This window comes from Scyliorhinus canicula, chromosome 23, assembly GCF_902713615.1.
Source record: "Scyliorhinus canicula chromosome 23, sScyCan1.1, whole genome shotgun sequence".
Lineage (NCBI taxonomy): Eukaryota > Metazoa > Chordata > Chondrichthyes > Carcharhiniformes > Scyliorhinidae > Scyliorhinus > Scyliorhinus canicula.
In genome coordinates, this window is record NC_052168.1 from 26,227,925 (window position 1) to 26,253,597 (window position 25,673).

General features: G+C 49.0%; 1 protein-coding gene across 2 annotated transcripts in view; it reads left to right on the plus strand.

Moving 5' to 3' along the window:
* Positions 1-25,408, plus strand: part of LOC119956330 (ubinuclein-2-like) — a 108,954-nt gene extending 83,546 nt beyond the window's left edge. For both annotated transcript variants that reach the window (XM_038783472.1, XM_038783471.1), the window contains 3 exons: positions 14,832-15,090; positions 19,104-19,184; positions 22,911-25,408. In XM_038783472.1, the coding sequence (XP_038639400.1) occupies positions 14,832-15,090; positions 19,104-19,184; positions 22,911-22,960 (390 nt within the window). In that variant the 3' untranslated portion in view covers positions 22,961-25,408. The remainder of the gene's footprint in view (positions 1-14,831; positions 15,091-19,103; positions 19,185-22,910) is intronic.
* Positions 25,409-25,673: the final 265 nt, after the last annotated feature.

Below are 25,673 nucleotides of genomic sequence, written 5' to 3' on the forward strand. Positions count from 1 at the left end.
GAGCACCAGAGATATAGATATAGAACAGTACAGCACAGAACAGGCCCTTCGGCCCTCGATGTTGTGCCGAGCAATGATCACCCTACTCAAACCCACGTATCCACCCTATACCCGTAACCCAACAACCCCCCCCCCTTAAACTTACTTTTTAGGACACTACGGGCAATTTAGCATGACCAATCCACCTAACCCGCACATCTTTGGACTGTGGGAGGAAACCGGAGCACCCGGAGGAAACCCACGCAGACACGGGGAGAATGTGCAGACTCCACACAGACAGTGACCCAGCCGGGAATCGAACCTGGGACCCTGGAGCTGTGAAGCATTGACGCTAACCACCATGCTACCAATTGCCCTTGAGAAGGCGGTGGTGAGTCTCCTTCTTGAACCACTGCAGTCCATGTGGTGTAGATACATCCACTGAGTATGGTAGGGAAGGAGTACAAGGACTTTGATCTAGTGACAGTGAAGGAACAATGAAAGTCAGCATGTCGTGACTTGGAGGGTAACTCGTAAGTGGTGGTGTTCCCATGTGTCTGCTGGTCACACCCTCACACCCTGCTGGTCGCACCCTGCTGGTCACACCCTGCTGGTCGCACCCTGCTGGCCGCACCCTGCTGGCCGCACCCTGCTGGCCGCACCCTGCTGGTCACACCCTGCTGGATGACAGAGGTGGCAGGTTTGAAAGGTCATAATGAAAAAGCCTTCACGGTTTGCCCAGATGGTACCGTCTTATAGATGGGCACCCACTCTGCATCGATGGTGGAGGGAGTGAATGTTTCAGTTGATGGCTGAGATGCTGATCGAGCGGCCTGACTTGTTCTCGAACTGTATTTTTATGGCTTGTCCAAATTAAATTTCTGTGATCCCTGGGGTGATGATCAGGGAATTCAACAATGAAAATATCATTGAATGTCTTGGGGAGGTGCTAGACTTAGTCTTGTTGACGATGGTCATTGGCAGGTATTTTTATGGCTTAACCATTAATTGCCACTGATCACCGCCTAACCTTATCACCAGGTCTTGCTGCATGCAGCCACAGACTCTTCATCGCCTGAGGAATTGTGGGTGGACCTGATCACTGTGCAATCATCAATGAATGTCCTCACTTGGTGGGGAATGATAGGGAGGGAGTTTCCCCTTGGCTGTATCCCCATCTTTAGTTATGCTTCTCCCAGTGACTGCCACGATTGACAGGACTGCAACCCTGCTCATAAGACCATAAGATATAGGAGCAGAATTAGACCATTCAGCCCATCGTGTCTGCTCCGCCATTCAATCATGGCTGATATGTTTCTCATCCCCATTCTTCTGCCTTCTTACAGATTCATAGATGTTTGCATCATGGAAACAAGCCCTTTGGCCCATCTTGTCCATGCCACCCAGTTTCTATCACTAAACTAGTCCCACTTGCCTGCATTTGACCATTTTTCCCTCTATATCCACCCTGCCCATGTATCTGCCTTCATAACTCCTGACCGTATTAGTCAAGAACCTATCTATCTCTGTCTGAAAGACAGTCAGTGATTGTGCCTCCACAGCCTTCTGCGGCAAAGTGTTCCACAGATTCACCACCCTCTGGCTGAAGAAATTCCACCTCATCTCTATTTTGAAGGGTCGCCCCTTTAGTCTGCGATTTTGACCTCTGGTTCTAGTTTTTCCTACAAGTGGAAACATCCTCTCCACGTCCACTCTATCCAGGCCTTGCAGTATTAAGAGAATCCTGAACAAGTCCCTTTGTGCTTCTGATTTCCAAAGCCTTTCCCCATTTAAAAAATAGTCTATGCCTCTATTCCTATCAAAGTGCATAACCTCACACTTTTCCACATTGTATTCCATCTGCCATTTCTTTGCCCACTCTCCTAGCCTGACCAACTCCTTCTGCAGCCCCCTTGCTTCCTCAATACTACCTGTCCCTCTACATCTTTGTATCATCTGCAAACTTAGCAACAGTGCCTTCAGTTCCTTCTTCCAGATCGTTAATGTATATTGTGAATGGCTGTGGTCCCAGCACTGACCCCAGCGGGGCACCGCTAAGTACTGGCTGCCACGCTGAAAAAGACCCCTTTATCCCCACTCTCTGCCAGTCAGCCAATCCTCTATCCATGCCAGTACCTTGCCCGTAATCCCATGGGCTCCCATTTAACAGCCTTTTATACGACACCTAGAAATCCAAATAGACCACATCCACTGGCTCTCCTTTGTCATAACCTCCCCAAAGAATTGTAACAGCTTTGTCAGGCATGACCTCATCTGTCGAATCCGTTCTGATTCAGCCCTATTTTACTAGAACATAGAACGATACAGCGCAGTACAGGCCCTTCGGCCCTCGATGTTGCACCGACATGGAAAAAATCTAAAGGCCATCTAACCTACACTATGCCCTTATCATCCATATGCTTATCCAATAAACTTTTAAATGCCCTCGATGTTGGCGAGTTCACTACTGTTGCAGGTAGGGCATTCCACGGCCTCACCACTCTTTGCGTAAAAAACCCACCTCTGACCTCTGTCCTATATCTATTACCCCTCAATTTAAGGCTATGTCCCCTCGTGCTAGCCACCTCCATCCGCGGGAGAAGGCTCTCGCTGTCCACCCTATCTAACCCTCTGATCATTTTGTATGCCTCAATTAAGTCACCTCTTAACCTTCTTCTCTCTAACGAAAACAACCTCAAGTCCATCAGCCTTTCCTCATAAGATTTTCCCTCCATACCAGGCAACATCCTGGTAAATCTCCTCTGCACCCGTTCCAAGGCTTCCACGTCCTTCCTATAATGAGGCGACCAGAACTGTACGCAATACTCCAAATGCGGCCGTACTAGAGTTTTGTACAACTGCAACATGACCTCATGACTCCGGAACTCAATCCCTCTACCAATAAAGGCCAACACACCATAGGCCTTCTTCACAACCCTATCAACCTGGGTGGCAACTTTCAGGGATCTATGTACATGGACACCGAGATCCCTCTGCTCATCCACACTACCAAGAATTTTACCATTAGCCAAATATTCCGCATTCCTGTTATTCTTTCCAAAGTGAATCACCTCACACTTCTCCACATTAAACTCCATTTGCCACCTCTCAGCCCAGCTCTGTAGCTTATCTATGTCCCTCTGTAACCTGCAACATCCTTCCGCACTGTCTACAACTCCACCGACTTTAGTGTTGTCTGCAAATTTACTCACCCATCCTTCTGCGCCCTCCTCTAGGTCATTTATAAAAATGACAAACAGCAACGGCCCCAGAACAGACCCTTGTGGTACGCCACTCGTAACTGAACTCCATTCTGAACATTTCCCATCAACCACCACTCTCTGTCTTCTTTCAACTAGCCAATTTCTGATCCACATCTCTAAATCACCCTCAATCCCCAGCCTCCGTATTTTCTGCAATAGCCGACCGTGGGGAACCTTATCAAACGCTTTACTGAAATCCATATACACCACATCAACTGCTCTACCCTCGTCTACCTGTTCAGTCACCTTCTCAAAGAACTCGATAAGGTTTGTGAGGCATGACCTACCCTTCACAAAACCATGCTGACTATCCCTAATCATATTATTCCTATCTAGATGATTATAAATCGTATCTTTTATAATCCTCTCCAAGACCTTACCCACCACAGACGTTAAGCTCACCGGCCTATAGTTACCGGGGTTATCTCTACTCCCCTTCTTGAACAAAGGGACCACATTTGCTATCCTCCAGTCCTCTGGCACTATTCCTGTAGCCAATGATGACCTAAAAATCAAAGCCAAAGGCTCAGCAATCTCTTCCCTGGCTTCCCAGAGAATCCTAGGATAAATCCCATCTGGCCCCGGGGACTTATCTATTTTCACCTTGTCCAGAATTGCCAACACTTCTTCCCTACGCACCTCAATGCCATCTATTCTAATAGCCTGGGTCTCAGCATTCTCCTCCACAATATTATCTTTTTCTTGAGTGAATACTGACAAAAAGTATTCATTTAGTATCTCGCTTATCTCCTCAGCCTCCACACACAACTTCCCACCACTGTCCTTGACTGGCCCTACTCTTACCCTAGTCATTCTTTTATTCCTGACATACCTATAGAAAGCTTTTGGGTTTTCCTTGATCCTACCTGCCAAAGACTTCTCATGTCCCCTCCTTGCTCGTCTCAGCTCTCTCTTTAGATCCTTCCCCGCTTCCTTGTAACTATCAAACGCCCCAACTGAAACTTCATGCCTCATCTTCACATAGGCCTCCTTCTTCCTCTTAACAAGAGATTCCACTTCTTTGGTAAACCACGGTTCCCTCGCTCGACCCCTTCCTCCCTGCCTGACTGGTACGTACTTATCAAGAACATGCAATAGCTGTTCCTTGAACAAGCTCCACATATCCAGTGTGCCCAACCCTTGCAGCCTACTTCTCCAACCAACACATCCTAAGTCATGTCTAATGGCATCATAATTGCCCTTCCCCCAGCTATAACTCTTGCCCTGCGGGGTATACTTATCCCTTTCCATCACTAACGTAAAGGTCACCGAATTGTGGTCACTGTTTCCAAAGTGCTCACCTACCTCCAGATCTAACATCTGGCCTGGTTCATTACCCAAAACCAAATCCAATGTGGCCTCGCCTCTTGTTGGCCTGTCAACATATTGTGTCAGGAAACCCTCCTGCACACATTGTACAAAGAACGACCCATCTAATGTACTCGAACTATGTCTTTTCCAGTCAATATTTGGAAAGTTAAAGTCTCCCATAACAACTACCCTGTTACTTTCGCTCTTTTCCAGAATCATCTTCGCCATCCTTTCCTCTACATCCCTAGAACTATTAGGTGGCCTATAGAAAACTCCCAACAGGGTGACCTCCTTTCCTGTTTCTAACCTCAGCCCATACTACCTCAGAAGAAGAGTCCCCATCTAGCATCCTTTCCGCCACCGTAATACTGTCCTTGACTAGCAGCGCCACACCTCCCCCTCTTTTGCCCCCTTCTCTGAGCTTACTAAAACACCTAAACCCCGGAACCTGCAACAACCATTCCTGTCCCTGCTCTATCCATGTCTCTGAAATGGCCACAACATCGAAGTCCCAGGTACCAACCCATGCTGCCGTAATACTGGTCCCCTACCTTATTTCGTATACTCCTGGCATTGAAGTAGACACACTTCAAACCACCTACCTGAACACTGGCACCCTCTTGCGAAGTCAAATCTGTGCTCCTGACCTCTATACTCTCAATCTCCCGTACCCCAAAACTACAATCCAGGTTCCCATGCCCCTGCTGAATTAGTTTAAACCCCCCCAAAGAGCACTAACAAATCTCCCCCCCAGGATATTGGTGCCCCTCAGGTTCAGATGTAGACCATCCTGTCTATAGAGGTCCCACCTTCCCCAGAAAGAGCCCCAGTTATCCAGAAATCTGAATCCCTCCCGCCTGCACAATCCCTGTAGCCACGTGTTTAATTGCTCTCTCTCCCTATTCCTCGTCTCACTATCACGTGGCACGGGCAACAACCCAGAGATAACAACTCTGTTTGTTCTCGCTCTGAGCTTCCATCCTAGCTCCCTAAAGGCCTGCCTGACATCCTTGTCCCCTTTCCTACCTATGTCGTTAGTGCCAATGTGGACTACGACTTGGGGCTGCTCCCCCTCCCCCTTAAGGACCTGGAAAACACGATCCGAGACATCACGTACCCTTGCACCTGGGAGGCAACATACCAAACGTGAGTCTCTCTCGCTCCCACAAAATCTCCTATCTGTGCCCCTGACTATTGAGTCCCCAATTACTAATGTTCTACTCCTTTCCCCCTTCCCTTCTGAGCAACAGGGACAGACTCCGTGCCAGAGGCCCGTACCCCATGGCTTACCCCTGGTAAGTCCCCCCCCCCCCCACAAGTATCCAAAACGGTATACTTGTTACTCAGGGGAACGACCGCAGTCTGCAATTGTATCCTTAATAATGAATTCTAAATGAGGGCAGCACGGTGGCGAATGGTTAGCATTGTTGCCAAGGTCCCAACTTCGATCCCGGCTCTGAGTCACTGTCCATGTGGAGTTTGCACCTTCTCCCCATGTTTGCGTGGATTTCGTCCCTCCAAACCAAAGTTGTGCAGGGTAGGTGAATTCGCCATGCTAAATTGCCCCTTAAATTGGTAAAAATGAATTAGGTACTCTAAATTTATAAAATAAAAAGAGAAAAAAAGAACAATGGACTCGAGTCTTAGCAACAACTGAAGTCGGGCTAACCGACCTATCATTTCCCGTCTTGTGCCTCCCTCACTTCTTAAACAGCGGTGTTACATTAGCCATATACCAGTCCTCTGGAATCCTCCCTGACTCCAGTGATTCCTGAAAGATCACCACCAATGCCTCCACAATCACCTCAGCTATAATCCTGGGGTGCAGTCCCAGGTGGTTTATCCACCTTCAGACCATTCGGTTTCCCCAGTATCACCTCCTTAGTGATGGCCACTACGCTCACCTCTGGCCCCGACTCTTGAAGTTTGGGTATGCTGCCGGTGCCTTCCACCATGAAGACTGAAGCAAAGTACCTATTCAGTTCCTCTGCCATTCCTTTGTTCCTCATTTTCCAGTGGTCCAATGTCCATTCTTGCCTTCTCTTACCTTTTATCCTTTTATATATCGGAAAAAACTCTTGCAATCTTCTTCAGTATTACCAGCCAGCTTACACTCATATTCATCCCCCCGCCCCCCCCATTGTCCTCTGCTCACTTTTCAAGGCTTCCCAATCCTCTGGCTTCCCACAAATCCTCGCCACCTTGTATGCTTTTTCTTTTGCTTTTATGCTGTCCTTGACTTCCCTTGTCAGCCATGGATGCCTTGTCCTCCCCTTAGCATGTCTCCTCCTCCTTCAGATGAGTTTCTGTTGCACCTCCCGAATAACCCAAAATTCCTGCCATTGCTGTTCCCCTGTCTTCACTGCTAGGCTCCCCTTCCAATCAACTCTGGCCGGCTCCCAATTGTAAAACTGTTGCATCTGATTGCAGCTTCTCCCTCTCAAACTGCAGGGTGAATTCTATCATATTGTGGTCACTGTCCCCTTTGCGATCCTCCACCTTAAGTTCACTAATCAAGCCTACCTCATTACACCATCAAATCCAGAATTGCCTGTTCCCTAGTCGGCTCTGTCACAAGCAGCTCCACAAATTATTTTCTTGGGATCTGCTTTCAATCTGATTTTCCCAGTCCACCTGCATGCTGAAGTCCCCCTGTGATTATTGTAAAATTGCCTTTCTTATATGCCTTTTCTATCTCCTGATTTATTTTCTGCCTGGCATCCTGACTACTGCCTGGGGCTTGTACGTGACTCCCATTAGGGTCTTTTTTCCTTTGCGATTCCTCGACTCTACCCACACAGAATCTACGCCTTCTGACCCTTTGTTGCTTCTTGCTATCGATTTAGTTTCTTATTAACAATGTAACCCCGCCCTCTGCCCATCTATCTGTCCTTTTGATCGAAACATATAAAGTGGTCATTCAACCCTTCGAGCCTTCTCCGTCATTCAGTATGATCATGGCTGATTATCGAGTTCGATACCTGATCCCGCCTCTTTTCCCCCTCCCCTCCCACATATCCCTTTAACCCCAAGAGCCATATCTAATTCCTTCTTGAAATTACACAATGTTTTTGCCTCAACTACTTTTTGTGATAGCGAATTCCACAGGTTCACCATTCTCTGGCTGAAGAACTTTCTCCTCACATAGAATATAGAACATTACAGCGCAGTACAGGCCCTTCGGCCTCGATGTTGCGCCGACCTGTGAAACCACTCTAAAGCCCATCTACACTATCCCCTTATCATCCATATGTTTATCCAATGACCATTTAAATGCCCTTAGTGTTGGCGAGTCCACTACTGTTGCAGGCAGGGCATTCCACCCCCTTACTACTCTCTGAGTAAAGAACCTACCTCTGACATCTGTCCTATATCTATCTCCCCTCAATTTAAAGCTATGCCCCCTTGTGCTAGCCATCACCATCCGAGGAAAAAGGCTCTCACTGTCCACACTATCTAATCCTCTGATCATCTTGTATGCCTCAATTAAGTCACCTCTTAACCTTCTTCTCTCTAACGAAAACAGCCTTAAGTCCCTCAGCCTTTCCTCACAAGACCTTCCCTCCATACCAGGCAACATCCTGGTAAATCTCCTCTGCACCCTTTCCAATGCTTCCACATCCTTCCTATAATGCGGCGACCAGAACTGCATGCAATACTCCAAATGCGGCCGCACCAGAGTTTTGTACAGCTGCAACGTGACCTCATGGCTCCGAAACTCAATCACTCTACCAATAAAGGCTAACATACCATGCGCCTTCTTAACAACCCTATCAACCTGGGTGGCAACTTTCAGGGATGTATGTACATGGACACCGAGATCTCTCTGCTCATACACATTACCAAGAATCTTACCATTAGCCCAGTACTCTGTATTCCTGTTACTCCTTCCAAAATGAAACGCCTCACACTTTTCTGCATTAAATTCCATTTGCCACCTCTCAGCCCAGCTCTGCAGTTTATCTATGTCCCTCTGTAAGCTGCAACATCCTTCCGCACTATCCACAACTCCACCGACTTTAGTGTCATCTGCAAACCCATCCTTCTATGCTCTCCTCCAGGTCATTTATAAAAATGACAAACAGCAGTGGCCCCAAAACAGATCCTTGTGGTACACCACTAGTAACTGAACTCCAGGCTGAACATTTCCCATCAACCACCACCCTCTGTCTTACAGCTGGCCAATTTCTGATCCAAACTGCTAAATCACCCTGAATCCCATGCCTCCGTATTTTCTGCAATAGCCTACCGTGGGGAACCTTATCAAATGCTTTACTGACATCCATATACACCACATCAACTGCTTTACCCTCGTCCACCTGTTCAGTCACCTTCTCAAAGAACTCAATAAGATTTGTGAGGCACGACCTACCCTTCACAAAACCGTGTTGACTATCCCTAATCAAATTATTCCTTTCTAGATGATCCTATCTCTTATAAACCTTTCCAAGACTTTGCCCACAACAGAAGTAAGGCTCACTGGTCTATAGCTACCGGGATTGTCTCTACTCCCCTTCTTGAACAAGGGGACAACATTTGCTAACCTCCAGTCTTCCGGCACTATTCCTGGAGACAATGATGACATAAAGGTCAAAGCCAAAGGCTCAGCAATCTCCTCCCTAGCTTCCCAGAGAATTCTAGGATAAATCCCATCTGGCCCAGGGGACATCTATTTTCACACTTTCCAGAATTGCTAACACCTCCTCCTTATGAACCTCAAGCCCTTCTAGTCTAGTAGCCAGTATCTCAGTATTCTCCTCGACAACATTATCTTTTTCCTGTGTGAATACTAACGAAAAATATTCATTTAGCACCTCTCCTATCTCCTCGGACTCTACGCGCAACTGTCCTTGACTGGCCCTACTCTTACCCTAGTCATTCTTTTATTCCTGACATATCTATAGAAAGCTTTAGGGTTATCCTTGATCCTACCTGCCAAAGACTTCTCATGTACCCTCCTGGCTCTCCTTAGCTCGCTCTTTAGGTCCTTCCTAGCTAACTTGTAACTCTCAAGCACCCGAACTGAACCATCACGTCTCATCTTTACATAAGCCTCCTTCTTCCTCTTGACAAGTGATTCAACTACTTTAGTAAACCACGGTTCCCTCGCTCGACCACTTCCTACCTGCCTGACAGGTACATACTTATCAAGGTCATGCAGTAGCTGTTCCTTGAACGAGCTCCACATTTCAATTGTGCCCATCTCCTGCAGTTTCCTTCCCCATCCTATGCACCCTAAGTCTTGCCTCATAATTGCCTTTCCGCCAGCTATAACTCTTGCCCTGCGATATATACCTCTCCCGTTCCATCACTAAAGTAAACGTATCTGAATTGTGGTCACTATCACCAAAGTGCTCACCTACCTCCAAATCTAACACCTGTCCTGGTTCATTACCCAGTACCAAATCCAATGTGGCCTCGCCTCTTGTTTGCCTATCTACATACTGTGTCAGGAAACCCGCCCGCACACATTGGACAAAAGCGGACCCATCTAAAGTACTCGAACTATAGCATTTCCAGTCAATATTTGGAAAGTTAAAGTCCCCCATAACAACTACCCTGTTACTTTCGTTCCTATTCAGAATCATCTTTGCAATCCTTTCCTCTACATCTCTGGAACTTTTCGGAAGCCTATAGAAAACTCCCAACAGGGTGACCTCTCCTTTCCTGTTTCTAACCTCAGCCCATACTACCTCAGCAGACGAGTCCTCATCAAACGTCCTTTCTGCCACCGTAATACTGTCCTTGACTAGCAATGCCACCGCTCCCCCTCTTTTACCACCTTCCCTGAGTTACTGAAATATCTAACCCCCAGAACCTGCAACAACCATTCCTGTCCCTGCTCTATCCATGTCTCCGAAATGGCCACAACATCGAAGGCCCAGGTACCAACCCATGCTGCAAGTTCAGCCACCGTATTCCGGATGCTCCTGGCGTTGAAGTAGACACACTTTAGACCACCTTCCTTCCTGCCGGTACACTCCTGCAACCTTGAAACCTTACTCATGACCTCACTACTCTCAACATCCTGTACACTGGGACTACAATTCAAGTTCCCAACCCCCTGCTGAATTAGTTTAAACCGAAGAGGATTAGCAAATCCCCCCCCCCAGGATATTGGTACCCTTCTAGTCCAGGTGTAGACCATCCCGTTTGTAGAGGTCCCACCTACCCCAGAATGAGCCCCAATTATCCAGGTATTTGAAACCCTCCCTCATGAACCATCCCTGCAGCCACGTGTTCAACTGCTCTCTCTTCTTGGGCGGAATTCTCTGCACCCGCGATAAAACGGGAAGGCCGTTGTGAACTCGGCCGAGTTTCACGACGGCCTCAGAGGCCGCTCCTCGCACCTTATTAACCCCCACCCGGGGGGCTTGGAGCGCCGGGCCTTGACGCAACGGTGGCGCCGTCGTGACGTCAGCCGTGCATGTGCAGGTTGGCCGGCTCCAACCCGCGCAAGCGCGGTTGCCGTCTTCCCCTCCGCTGCCCGGCAAGAAGTGGTGGGCACCGATTGCGGGCCAGACCCCTCCCGAGCACGGCCATGCTGCTCACTCCCCTCTCCGCCCCCCACAAGCTTCAAACGAGCATTTGGCGACCAGGTGTAGTTGCCGCCGTCGTGAACCGGTCGGGAACGGCAGGCCGCTCGGCCCATCCGGGCCGGAGAATCGCCAGTGGCCGTGAAAAACGGCGAGCGGTGACTCTTCCGAGCGGGGGGTGGGAGAATTGCGGGGGGTGCCAGGGGGGCGTGTTGTGAGTCGCCCGGCCCTCCCGCGATTCTCCCACCCGGCGTGGGGAGCGGAGAATCGCGCCCCCTATTCCTCGTCTCACTAGCACGTGGCATGGGTAACAACCCAGAGATATTAACTCTGTTTGTTCTAGCTCTTAAGCTTTCACCCTAGCTCCCTGAATTCTTCCTGCCTTACATCCCTATCCCTTTTCCTACTTATGTGGACCACGATTTGCTCCCCTCCCCCTTAAGGATCCCGAAAACACAATCCGAGACATCACGGACCCTGGCACCTGGGAGGCAACACACCAACCGCGAGTCTCCCTCGTTCCCACAGAATCTCCTGTCTATCCCCCTAACTATGGAGTCTCCAATGACTAATGCTCGGCTCCTCTTCCCCCCCCCCCTTCCCTTCTGAGCAACAGGGACAAACTCTGTGCCAGAGACCTTTACCCCATGGCTTACCCCGGTAAGTCGTTGTCCCCACCAAAGCGGTATTACTTGTTACTAAGGGGAACGACCACAGGGGATCCCTGTACTGACTGCTTCCTCCCAGCCCCTCTCACCATCACCCATCTATCTTGATTCTTCGGAGTAACTACATCCCTGAAGTTTCTATCTATGACCACCTCTGCCTCCCGAATGATCCGAAGTTCCTCCAGCTCCAGTTCCCTAACACGGTTTCTGAGGAGCTGGAAATGGGAGCACTTCCCACAGATTAAATCAGCAGGGACACTGACGCCGTCCCTCAGCTCAAACATTCTGCAGGAGGAGCATTGTACTGCCTTCCCTGCCATCCCCTCTAGATAAAACAAGAAAAAGAAAGGAAGAGCTTACCTGTTATTCACTCAACCCCTTAGGTTAGAGAAGGTGGAAGGGTGGGGGACACTACAAGTATAGCGTCTCGAGTTTAGCAATCGCCCAACTTATATATGGGTACTACACACGTTCCCAGAAATCCCCACGGCCGACTTCCCGTTTCCTGCTTCTCTGAAACAAAATAAAACAACTCAAAAAAAAAAGTTTGTTAAAAAACAAAAATTCAGTTTACCCTCTGCTCTCCTTACCAAAAAATCACTCCCCTCTCTGCCTGTTTCGCTGGAAATGAGTAAAGAACCTACCTCTGACATCTGTCCTATATCTATCTCCCCTCAATTTAAAACTATGTCCCCTCGTGCTGGACATCACCATCCGAGGAAAAAGGCTCTTACTGTCCACCCTATCTAATCCTCTGATCATCTTGTATGCCTCAATTAAGTCACCTCTTAACCTTCTTCACCTCAGTCCTAAAAGGTTTACCCCTTATCCTCAAACTATGACCCATAGTTCTGGACTCCCCCACCATCGGGAACATTCTTTCTGAACCTGTCTAATCCTGTTCGAATTTTGTAAATTTCTGAGATTCCCCCCTTCCCCCGCACTCTTCTAAACTCCAATGGAGTAGGGCACATATCCTTGGATATTTAGATCCCAGCCCTGATCCCATTGATCTCTGTGACGCCCACAACATCGAACCCACCAATTGCAGTGTGCGCTGCAAGCTCGTTGACCTTGTTTCAGATACTGCGAGCACTTGGCTACAACACCCTCCGTCCTGCATTGACCACAACACCCCCGGCCCTTCTCACAGTTGTCCCCCTTTCGTGCTGTGCCTGAAGTTAGATTCTTGCCACTCTCCACACTGGTTTATAGCTGCTTCAGTGACCCACCCAGCAAAAGATTGAGAGATTGATTTGAGGAGACAGGATGCCTCACTTCCATAGAAAAATTACATTCACTTTTTAAAACCATTTTGATTGTGCAGTTTTCACTCCAATTTCTTCCATTCCATTTTTTTGCCTCATATCTGCGAACTCGGGCCCTCAGGCACCGTATGCAGCAGTGCTAACCACTGGGCCGACCTACCCTGGCAGCCACCTTGAGGCTGAACCAGACTGTTCGCACCCTTGGTGTCACCTTTGACCCCGAGATGAGGGGAGGGAGTTGGGTAGTGGTGTTGCCTCCGGACTAGTAAACCGCTCTGGGTACCGGGGTTCAAATCCCACCACTGCAGCTGGTCAAATTAGAATTCAATAAAAATCTGGAATTAAAAGTCTAAAGATGACCATGAAACCATTGCCAGCTCAGTGCAGTGACGCAGTGGTTAGCACTGCAGTCTCAAGGCGCCGAGGTCCCACGTTAAATCCCGGCTCTGGGTCACTGTCCGTGTGGAATTTGCATGAATTGGATACTCTAACTTTATTGAAAAAGAAGCCATTGTCGATTGTTGTAAAAACCCATCTGGGTCATTAATGAAAATGAATGAAAATGAAAATCGCTTATTGTCACGAGTAGGCTTCAATGAAGTTACTGTGAAAAGCCCCTAGTCGCCACATTCCGGCGCCTGTTCGGGGAGGCTGGTACGGGAATCGAACCGTGCTGCTGGCCTGCTTGGTCTGCTTTAAAAGCCAGCGATTTAGCCTGGTGAGCTAAACCAGCCCCTGGTTGTCCTGTAGAGAAGGAAATCTGCCGTCTTTACTTGGTGTAGTCCACATGTGACTCCAGACACACACCAATGTTGACTCTTAACTGCCCCCTCAAGGGCAATTAGGGATGGGCAATAAATGCTGGCACAGCCAGCAATGCTCACGTCCCATGAACCAATTAAAAAAACGATGAGCTTCTGACCACACATCCACGCCATCACTAGGACCAGATACTTTCGCGTCTAGAATATCACCGACCTCAGCTCATCTCCTAAAACCCTCGTACATGCCTTTGTTACCTCTTGATTTGACTCTATTTCCATCCCAAACCTTTTTTTTTAAAATTTAGATTACCCAATTATTTTTTCCAATTAAGGGGCAATTTAGCGTGGCCAATCCACCTACTCTTCACATCTTTGGGTTGTGGGGGTGAAACCCACGCAGACACGGGGAGAATGTGCAAACTCCACACGGACAGTGACCCAGAGCCGGGATCGAACCTGGGACCTCAGCGCCGTGAGGCAGCAGGGCTAACCACTGTGCCACCGTGCTGCCCTTTCCATCCCAAACCTTGTACACTGAACAGAAAATCCAATATTTCATTTAATTTGTAGGATTGTGAGGAAAGAGATCGACGCCGTGAGGCAGCAATGCTAACCACTGCAGCCCCCCTCTCTCATCCTTTAGAATTCTCCTTAAAACCTGCTTTTTTTGACCAAGATTTTGGCCCTTCTGCCCTAATATCTCCCTCTGTCTTTTAAAAAAAAAAATTTAGTGTACCCAATAATTTTTTTTCCAATTAAGGGGCAATTTAGCGTGGCCAATTCATCTACCCTTCACATCTTTGGGTTGTGGGGGTGAGACCCACGCAGACACGGGAAGTATGTGCAAACTCCTCACAGTGACCCGGGGCCAGGATCAAACCCGGGTCCAGAGCGCCGTGAGGCACCAGTGCTAACCACTGTGCCAACATGCCGTCCCCATATTTCGCTGTGTCTGTGTTTGATAATGCTCCGGCGAAGCGCCTTGGGGCATTTGATTAGGTCAACGGTGTCACATAATCGCAAATTGTTGTTGTTGTTCCAGGCAACGGCTGGATCGACCTTATTGGCAAACACGTCACCCCTGACCCTCATGACGTCGCCCCTGAATGTAACCAACCTGAACGCGACGCCAGCGTCTCTGAACTCGGCGGCGGCGTTCGGCATGTTGGGCGGCCTGGTTCCTGTCACTCTGCCCTTCCAGCTCCCGCTCAACCTGCTCAGCTTCGCCTCGGACTCCGACGGCTCCACCACCGCGCCTACTGGATCTACCTCAGTCACGTTCCAGCACAACTTAACACAGAGTAAGTCCTCGAGATTGGCGGGATGAGAGGGGGGGGCCGAGGTTTCGGGCGACGCGGGGAACCTGTCACAAGCAGATGGGCGAGCCAGGAGGGCACGGAGATCGGGCTTTGCCGTGCAGGTGGTGAGGTGCTCGAGGTTCTAAATCACCTGGCCGGTGTTGGAGAGTTAGCCATGACATTGGCTTGGAGGAGGACCTGATTGAGGTGTATAAAATTTGAGAGATATAGATAGGGTGGAGAGGAAGGACCTTTTCCCCTTCATGGAGGGGTCAATAACCAGGGGGCATAGATTTACGGCTAATAGGCAGGAGATTTAGAGGCGATGTGGGGGGGGAAACCTTTTCACCCAGAGGGTGGTGGGAATCTGGAACTCGCTGCCTGAAAGGTTGGTAGCGGCAGGAACCCTCACAACATTTAAATATTTGGATCAGTACTTGAAATGCCCTTGCATACAAGGCTACGGACCAGGCGCTTGAACATGGGATTGATTGGTAAGTGGTTGATGGTCGAAGGGCCTCTTTCAGTGCTGTATAACTCTGACTCTGTCCTACACATCTTTTTGGCTTGTGGGGGTAAACCCCACCCAGACACGGGGAGAATGTGCAAACTCCACTCGGGACAGTGACCCGGGGCCAGGATCGACGCCGTGAGGCAGCAATGCTAACCACTGCGCCACCCAGCTGCCCCGGGACCAGCATTTGTGGCCTAGCCCTATTTGTCCTTGAACTGAGTGGCTTGCTTGGCTATTTCAGAGGGCAGTCAAGAGCCCACCACATTGCTGTGGGTCTGGAGTCACGTGTAGGCCAGACAGGGTAAGGACGGCAGATTTCCTTCTCTGAAGGACATTAGTGAAGCAGATGATAGTTTCATGGCCGCTACTGCTGGGACTGTTTCTAGAATCCCAGATTTTATTCCATAGAATCCTTACTGTGCAGAAGGAGGCCATTTGACCCATCATGCGTGTACCGACCCTCCGAAAGTGCACTCAACCAAGCACCCCCGCCCTACATCTGTAACATTTTTTGTTTAAATTTAGAGTACCCAATTGTTATTTTTTCCAATTTTTGGGCAATTTAGCGCGGCCAATCCACCTACCCTGCAGACCTTTGGGTTGTGGGGGTGAAACTCACACAGACACAGGGAGAATGTGCAAACGCCGCACGGACAGTGACCCAGAGCCGGGATTCGAACCCGGGTCCTCAGGGCCGTGAGGCAGCAGTGCTAACCACGTGCCTCCCCCTACCCCTGTACCCTTGATCATGGCCAATCCACCTATCCTGCACATCTTTGAACTGTGGGAGGAAACTAAAGCATCCAGAGGAAACCCACGCAGGCACAGGGAGAACGTGCAAACAGTCATTCCAGGCCGGAATTGAACCCGGGTCACTGGCGCTGTGCGGCAGCCGTGCTGATTGGATTCAACCTCCCCCACCAATTTTTTGTTTTAATTTTATTTTTATTACCTTTTCAAATTGTGTGGGGGGGTTAAATTTGGGGGAAAAAAATAATATTGAAAAAAAAATCTAATTGATTAACTAGATAATGGAGTAACTAAACCCGAGGGCAAAGATCAGTATTTAGCATTTAATTTTACAGTAAAAATCATCTAGATTATCATAGAATTTACAGTGCAGAAGGACATTTGGCCCATCGAGTCTGCACCGGCTCTTGGAAAGAGCACCCTACCCAAGGTCAACACCTCCACCCTATCCCCATAACCCAGTAACCCACCCAACACTAAGGGCAATTTTGGACACTAAGTGCAATTTAGCATGGCCAATCCACCTAACCTGCACATCTTTGGACTGTGGGAGGAAACCGGAGCACCCGGAGGAAACCCACGCACACACGGGGAGGATGTGCAGACTCCGCACAGACAGTGACCCAAGCCGGAATCGAACCTGAGACCCTGGAGCTGTGAAGCAATTGTGCTATCCACAATGCTACTGTGCTGCCCTGCTGCGTCAGGGCCATATAGTTGATTGTAACTCAATCTACCAATAATTCAAGTGTTTATTTTAAATTAATTAATTAGTGCTTAAATGTCACTCAGAGGGGTGCAGTGCTCCAACTTTGAGAAGTGGCAGATCTGTGACGCTTCCAGCGTTCCGGCCGACTACATCTGCAGCAAGTGTAACCAATGGCAGCTCCTCACAGACCGCGTGGTTCAGTTGGAGCAGCAATTGGATGCACTTAGCAGCATGCAGGTGGCGGAAAGTGTCATAGATAGGAGTTATAGAGATGTGGTCACACCCAAGGTGCAGGCAGAGAGATGGGTGACCACCATAAGGGGCAGGCAGTCAGTGCAGGAATCCTCTGTGGTTGTCCCCCTCTCGAACAGGTATACCCCTTTGGATACTGTCGGGGGGGATAGCCTATCAGGGCAAACAGCAGCAGCCAGAGCAGTGGCACCACACCTGGCTCTGATGTTCAGCAGGGAGGGTCAAAGCGCAGAAGAGCAATAGTCATAGGGGACTCTATAGTCAGGGGCACAGATAGGCACTTCTGTGGATGTGAAAGAGACTCCAGGATGGTATGCTGCCTCCCTGGTGCCAGGGTCCAGGATGTCTCCGAACGGGTGGCGGGCATCCTGAAGGGGGAGGGCAAACAGGCAGAGGTCGTTGTATATATTGGTACTAACGACATAGGCAGGAAGGGGCATGAGGTCCTGCAGCAGGAGTTCAGGGAGCTAGGCAGAAAGTTAAAAGACAGGACCTCTATTGTTGTAATCTCGGGATTACTCTGTGCCACGTGTCAGTGAAGCTAGAAATAGGAAGATAAAGCAGCTAAACACGTGGCTAAACAGCTGGTGTAGGAGGGAGGGTTTCCGTTATCTGGACCACTGGGAGCTCTTCCGGGGCAGGTCTGACCTGTATACGAAGGACGGGCAGCACAGCTGCCAGGGTGGAATTTGAACCCGTGTCTCCGGAGCTGGGTTACTAGTTCAGTGACACCACCACCTATGCCAACATCTCATCATCCCAGAATATCGCTGTTCCTTCCCTGTTATTGAGTAAAAACCCTGGAACTCGCTCCCCGACAACACTGCTTGTGCCGCAGCCGGAGTATTGTGTTCAATCTTGGGGACCAGGTTTAGGACAGATGCCAAGGCCTTGGCCAGACTCGAGGGACGAGGGAGTTCAGGGAAGTGAAGAGGCTGGAGAAACTGGAGTTGTTCTCGAATAGAAAAGAGGAGATTTAATAAGAGATGTTCAAAAATCATGCCCAGCTTTGCTCGAGTGAATAAAGAGAAACAAATGGATTGGTATCACAAAGACGCAGTCTTCTTCGCAAAGACCGGGATGGGGGGGGTGTTATATTTTTTTGCCGCAAGATGTTATGATCTGAAATGCACTTCCTGAAAAGGTGGTGGGGTAGTAGGGTTAATAATTTTTTAAAAGTATCAGATTAGTACTTACATAGAACATAGAACATAGAACAGTACAGCACAGAACTGGCCCTTCGGCCCTCAATGTTGTGCCGAGCAATGATCACCCTACTCAAACCCACGTATCCACCCTATACCCGTAACCCAACAACTCCCCCTTAACCTTACTTTTATTAGGACACTACGGGCAATTTAGCATGGCCAATCCACCTAACCTGCACATCTTTGGACTGTGGGAGGAAACCGGAGCACCCGGAGGAAACCCACGCACACACGGGGAGGACGTGCAGACTCCACACAGACAGTGACCCAGCCGGGAATCGAACCTGGGACCCTGGAGCTGTGAAGCATTTATGCTAACCACCATGCTACCCTGCTGCCCCAAACTTGAAAAGGAAAAAGCTTTTGCGACTTTTAGGGAAGTGGAGGCGGGGTGGGACTGATTGGTGACTCTTTCAAAGAGATGGCACAGGCTTGATGCTTTGAATGGCCTTGTGTGCTGTCTGCTTCTCGAGGTTTATCACTACCTGGCGCCCTCTGCTGACAGGATGTGGAAGGTTGGCTCTTCTAAAATGGGGGATGGACGGGCTGTTTGACCTCTCAATTCTCTCCCTCTTCCCTACAGGTATTTTGAAAGGTTTGCAGTCTGGTTCCACACAGCTTTCCAGATCAAGTGTGCCAGCCCACCTACAACAGGCCTACACAGGTACCAGTCCGTTTGTACGCACATTGCTGTGCCTAGTGCTTGGTAAACAGGGTCCGGATCAAGCTCCATTCGGCTATTTGTGGTTCGCTGCAGTGTGTGGTGGTGAATGATGATTTACAAGTGTACTCTGGGCACCATTGCTTTTAACTATTGTACCAAGAACTGCGTTAGAATCATTTCCCCCACCCCCCACCGGGACTGCTCTCAACTGCTGCAGGAGACGCCCAGTAAATATTGATGCAGCCCCAATACCCACCTCCCAAAGGACAAAGGCGGGCAGCCATTGATGCTCAATGACAGAAACTGCCCCCCAACCACCAGCAGTCAGTTATCAGAATCCGATGGCCGTGCAAATCCCCCCCCCCAATCTGAAATTGAGATGTTTTCTTTTCAGTAAGGAAACAGGCCCTTCGGCCCAGCTTGTCCATGCTGCCCAGTTTCTGCATCACTAAGCTAGTCCCACTTGCCCATATTTGGCCCATGTCCCTCTATACCCATCCTGCCCATGTAACTGTCTGAGGAAACATTGTACCCGCCTCTACCACTGCCTCCCCTCAATCACCTTAACCTCTGCCCCCTAGTTCTAGACTCCTCTACCTTTGGGAAAAGATGTTGACTATCTACCTTATCGATGCTCCTCATTATTTCATAGACCGCTATAAAATCACCCGTAAGCCTCCTACTCTCCAGTGAAAAAGGTCCCAGTCTATCCAGCCTCTTCTTGTAACTCAGACCATCAAGTCCTGGTAACATCCTCGTAAATCTCTTCTGCTCTCTTTCTAGTTTAACAATATCCTTCCGATAATAGGGTGACCAGAACGGAACACAGTATTCCATGTGCGGTCTGACCAATGTTTTGTACAACTTCAACAAGACGTCCCAATTCCTGTATTCAATATTCTGACCAATAAAACCCAACATGCTGAATGCCTTCTTCACCACCCTGTCCACCTGCCACTCCACCTTCAAGGAGCTATGAACCTGTACCCCTAGATCCCTTTGTTCTGTAACTCTCCCCAACTCCCTACCATTAACTGAGTCGGTCCTGCCCTGATTTGATCTCCCAAAACGCATCAGCTCACATTTATCCAAATTAAACTCCATCTGCCACTCATCAGCCCACTGGCCCAATTGGTCAAGATCCTGTTGCAATCTTATATAACCTTCTTCCCTGTCCACTATGCCACCAATCCTGGTGTCATCTGCAAACTTACTAACCATGCCTCCTACATTCTCATCCAAATCATTTATATATAAACAAATAACAGTTTACCCAGCACCGATCCCTGAGTTGTCAAAGTTCGCGTCGCAAATTGCCGTGGTGAGATTTGAACTTGGTGTCCCTGATTCCATTAATTCAGTGTAATGGCTGCTATATTGTTGTTCCCTGCCGCGGTCTCCACTGATGCTGCACAAGTCCGTCATCAGTCAGCCTTCAGCTGGGAAACTGGTGTTTAGCAAACTGCCTTGAAATGGAGCAGAGGATGCTGGGAAAACGCGGGTCCGGCAGCATCTGTAAGGAGGGAGAAAACGGAGATAACATTTCGAGTCCTCCGGCTCTTTATCAGAAATAAAAGAGAGGGAGAAATGTGTTGGATATTCAAGTGTGGCTGGGAGGGATTGCAACAAGATGTAGCAATCTTAGGAACAGGAGACGGATAGCCTGGTGTGATGGAGAGTGGTGGGTTATTATATTCAAGCAATAAATGTACAGGATATCTTAGAAAAAGGTGGTGGTGTGAATCTGTGGAACGCTTTGCCGCAGAAGGCTGTGGAGGCCAAATCACTGAGTGTCTTTAAGACTGAGATAGATAGGGCAGTACGGTGGCCTAGTGGTTAGCACAACCGCCTCACGGTGCTGAGGTCCCAGGTTCGATCCCGGCTCTGGGTCACTGTCCGTGTGGAGTTTGCACATTCTCCCCGTGTCTGCGTGGGTTTCACCCCCACAACCCAAAAATGTGCAGAGTAGGTGGATTGGCCACGCTAAATTGCCCCTTAATAGAAAAAATAATTGGGTAATCTAAATCTATTTTTAAAAAAGACTGAGATAGATAGGGCAGCACGGTGGCGCAGTGATAGCACTGTTGCCTTGCGGTGCCGAGGTCCCAGGTTCGATCCCGGCTCTGGGTCACTGTCCGTGTGGAGTTTGCCCATTCTCCCTGTGTCTGCGTGGGTTTCGCCCCCACAGCCCAAAGATGTGCAGTGTAGGTGGATTGCCCACGCTAAATTGCCCCTTAATTGGAAAAATGAATTGGGTACTCTAAATTTATTTAAAAAAAAGAAAGACAGAGATAGATAGGTTCTTGATCAATAAGGGGATCAGGGGTTATGGGGAGAGGGCAGGAGAATGGGGATGAGAAAAATATCAGCCATGATTGAATGGCGGAGCAGACTCAATGGGCCGAGTGGCCTAATTCTGCGCCTATGTCTTATGGTCACAAGTTGTTGAACTCAATGTTCTGAAATGGGTTGCATTCTGTGAAGTGAAGCGTTTTGGAAAACGACACGTGACAAGGCAATATAAACTAGATTTTAACACGGTGCAAGAGGGAGGCGGTGGCATAGTGTTATTGTCACTGGACTAATAATCCACAGACCCAGATGAATTCTCTGGGGTTCCAATCCTGCCACTGCAGATGGTGATATTTGAATTCAATAAAAATCTTGAATTAATATTCTAATGACAACCATGAAACCATTGTCGATTGTCACATCTGGTTCACTGATCTCCTTTAGGGAAGGAACTCTGCTGTCCTTACCTGGTCAGGTGTGACTCCAGAGCCACAGCAATGTGGTTGACTCTTCACTGCCCCTTCAAGGGCAATTAGGGATGGGCTATAAATGTTGGCACAGCCAGCGCCGCCCACCTCCCATGAATTAATTAAAAAAAGAACAGTGAAACCTGGGGTTTTGCAAACAGATCTTTGAAAGGGACAGGAAAAAGTTGAGGCATCTTTTTTTAATAGGAACCTGGGCTATATAAATAGAGGCACAGAGGAATGGGACTTCGGTCAGGGTGTGGTAAGACTGGGATCACTCTCCTTCACAGAGATATAACCCAGAATTCTGAGGGTTTTGCTTTCGAGCAGCAGAAGGATTGGGAACTAGAGGACATGGATAATTGGCTGGAAAAGGGGAAGAGAAATGTTTCGCACAACGAGCACTCAATGTACTTGTACTCAAATGGAGGTTGCAATGAAGGTTCACCAGACTGACTGCTGGAGTAAGCGGGGAGGAGAAATTGAGTAGACTGGGCCTGAATTCTCCAGAGTTTATAAGAATGAGAATGTATCACTGAAACCTGCTGGATTCCGAGAGGTTGGGACATGGTTTGTTTCCCCTGGTTGGGTCAATCTAAAATTAGGGATCATGATAATCATCTTTAGTGTCACAAGTAGGTTTACATTAACATTTCATCTCACATTTAGGACCAGGATGAGGAGAAATGTCTTCACTCTGGTTGTGAATCTTTGGGATTCGCGCTCTCTTGACTGGCAGAGCTTGCGTGAGGGGCAATACACCATCTCTTAGAATAATGAAAGAATATTTGAAAAGAGCGGGAGACTGGGACTAACTGGGATGACTCTTTCTGGGAGCTGGCACTCGTACACTGGCTGCGTGCCCTCCTGTGCTGTATGAATCCATAATGCTGTACTTGATCATAACGAAAGTGTTGAACACACTGTCCGCTGTTAATATTCCCACCTTCTCCTCTTCCCCCCCCAGATGGCAGCCAAAACCAGGGAGACTCTCCAAAGGTCCAACGGAAATCATAATGACTTCTGACTCCTCCATAAGGTCGCAGTGGACAGCATCACGTGGGATATGTTGCATTGAAGTTTCCCAATTGGTCTAGTTGCCTCCGCCGATTAGGAAGTCTCTTGCTGGCTACATGATTGAGGGTGATTTCCTTTTGTTAAGTTTAGAACACTTCTGACCCAGGACACTGGAAAAGGGAAAAATTTGCCGAGTTGAATTGATTTACAAATGGGACCTTAATTGAACCCGAGTCTTGACGGGTCCGTTAGCTCTCACCCGCTAACGGGGAGGACGTCAGCTCTGCCTGAGGAACAGTTCAATGGTTTTGACGACCAACTGAGATGATCAAATGGGATTCCAAAGCAAAAGGGGTCATTCAAAAAGCACAGCTTCTTTTTGCGAGAATGTGTGGAGCGGCCCCGTGCCTGTGAGTGTCGGACTGGGCCGAGTGGGAGCCTGGGGCCAGTGGGACTGAGGCCAGGGAACGAGGGCTGGGGGGAAGGAGGTCTGGGGCCGAGACTGAGCAGAGCCCTCGGCCAGTGGAAGTGAAGTGTGGGGCCCAAGACTGCGTGAGGAGTAAGGCTGAAGATCTGTTCGGAGTTCAGGACTAATGACTGTTTTTTTTTAAACGTTCTATTTATCCAATACCCATTGGGCCTTATGTACAGAAGGTGGTGTGAGACATTGGAATAAAGGACAGGGAGGGTGGGGGCGATAGTTTTGAGTGTTTTGAGGGAGTGGGGCGGTACCTTAAGCTAATGGGCGGAATTTACGGTGCTAAGAGGGCATTAACTCAGTCGGGCAAGGTCATGACAGTCTGACCCATCCTCGGGCAGGTCCGTCTTTGGCAGGAATGCAATCAGCACAGGACGTGACTATTATCACTTATTAACAATACTGCAGATCAGACAGGTTACTGATTGGCAGGAGGAAAAGGGAAAAAAAAAATTGGTTTGTCCCAAGAACCATCCAAGCTACTTGGAGAAGACCTGCGGCAGCCCGCGAGCAACATTTAATGTAATTCGACCCTTTCTATTGTGTGGCAGTCTGCGCCACGCGGACGGTACTGGCTGGATGGCCAGTCGTAACCGTGGTGATTCTGCCAGCAGCTCCGACCAAACTTCAGGGACGGACAGATCGCGTAGTGGGTGTCAGGGGGCATTCAGACTTTGTGTTGTGAGATGCACCTGCAATGTTGCCGATTCCTGTTGTAATCTGATTGAGGGCCTTTTATTAACTTGCGCCCAATCAGCTACATTTACTTGGTGACAGTCTGAGATTGTACAGTGTGGTGATTAACATTCTTCCCCCAAGAGGTAAAGCATTAAAGTCTGTTCCTGCCAGCTTTGAGCATCTGAGGCCCTTTCTCTGAGATTGGGGGTTTGAGCTTGGGGCCTGTTCCTCCCACCTTGGTTCAAGCTCTGCCCCTGTCGAGCCCAGCTCTGTTTTCGGTGTCTCTCAGTCGAGGCCATGCGCAATAAAGAGCGGAAAAATAAACTTGAGTTCATGTCCTTGGACTGGGCCAGAGTACAGGTGTATATGAAGGACAGCGTTGGACTGGTCTGTGACTGGTTGAATAGCCTGCAAGCTCTCCCCTGGCGAGGTACCAGAGGGTGAATGTCACCTGGAACACAGTCCCCCTGCAAGCTCTCCCCTGGCGAGGTACCAGAGGGGGAATGTCACCCAGTCCCCCTGTAAGCGTTGGTGTCCTTGGGGGAGGGGTGGGCTGGAGGAAAATAGGGGCCCCCAAGCTCCCCATTCCCCCTTTTAAATTCCAGTCTGTGGGGTTGAAGATCTCTTTTGCTTCAGCCCCTTTTTTTAAAACAATGTCGCTTGAAATTTGGAGTGGAATAAGTGGAGTCTTTGTGCTAGAAACACTGGCGATGTTGAATGTCACATCAGTGAATTGGTGACAGTGTGTGCATTCCAGGTCACCTCAGGCACAGGGCGAGGTGAGTGATGACCTTTATCGTTGTCCGACTAAACGAGATGGTGGGGCTCTTCAAACCAGATCTCGCGTCTCTTCCACCCATCTCCCAAGAAACAAAATGAGAGAATGTTGAGGTACCCCGAGATGTTACATTAATCTCTCCCCCCCCCGGTAAATATGGTTAATTGAGCTACACAGCACAGGGAGCAGCGAATCTGACCAACGCCTCACACAATCGGCACTGCTGGTTCAATGTTTGTTTTCAAAGTTCCTACTCCCAGACGTTTGGGTTTTCCAGGTTTGGAGTTGACAGCATGCGGGAAGAAGCACGGAGAGATCAAACAGATCCACCGGATGTTGAAGACCAGGGACTGCTGCCCCGCAGTGCCCCAACACCTTAAATAGCTTGCCTGGTGGCAAGTAAAAAGGCGCTCCTCCCTACTGAAGGATAGGCGCCCCAGACCCTGCCACCCCCACGGCGTCTGGCCGGGACAAGCACCGAACTTCTCAAATACATAAACATACAAAACACCAATTTGACTCGCAACTTGTCTGATTTTTATTTTTGAGGGATGGTAGTGTGGAGTCAGTTTTCTTAAAAGCAGCTGATGTCCGAAATATCGGCCTTCGTTTCTGCAGCCTGGTTGAGCCTGGGGGTTTCTTGCTGCGGCGTGCACCCCTGCATTTGGGGCGCTGTTACTCTGGGACTGACCTGCAAACTGGCAACATCAAACCTTTCTGTGTTCCCTACTCTGTGTGTGGGGGGGAGGGGGAGGTGGGGTGGCTGGTTGGTAAACAGC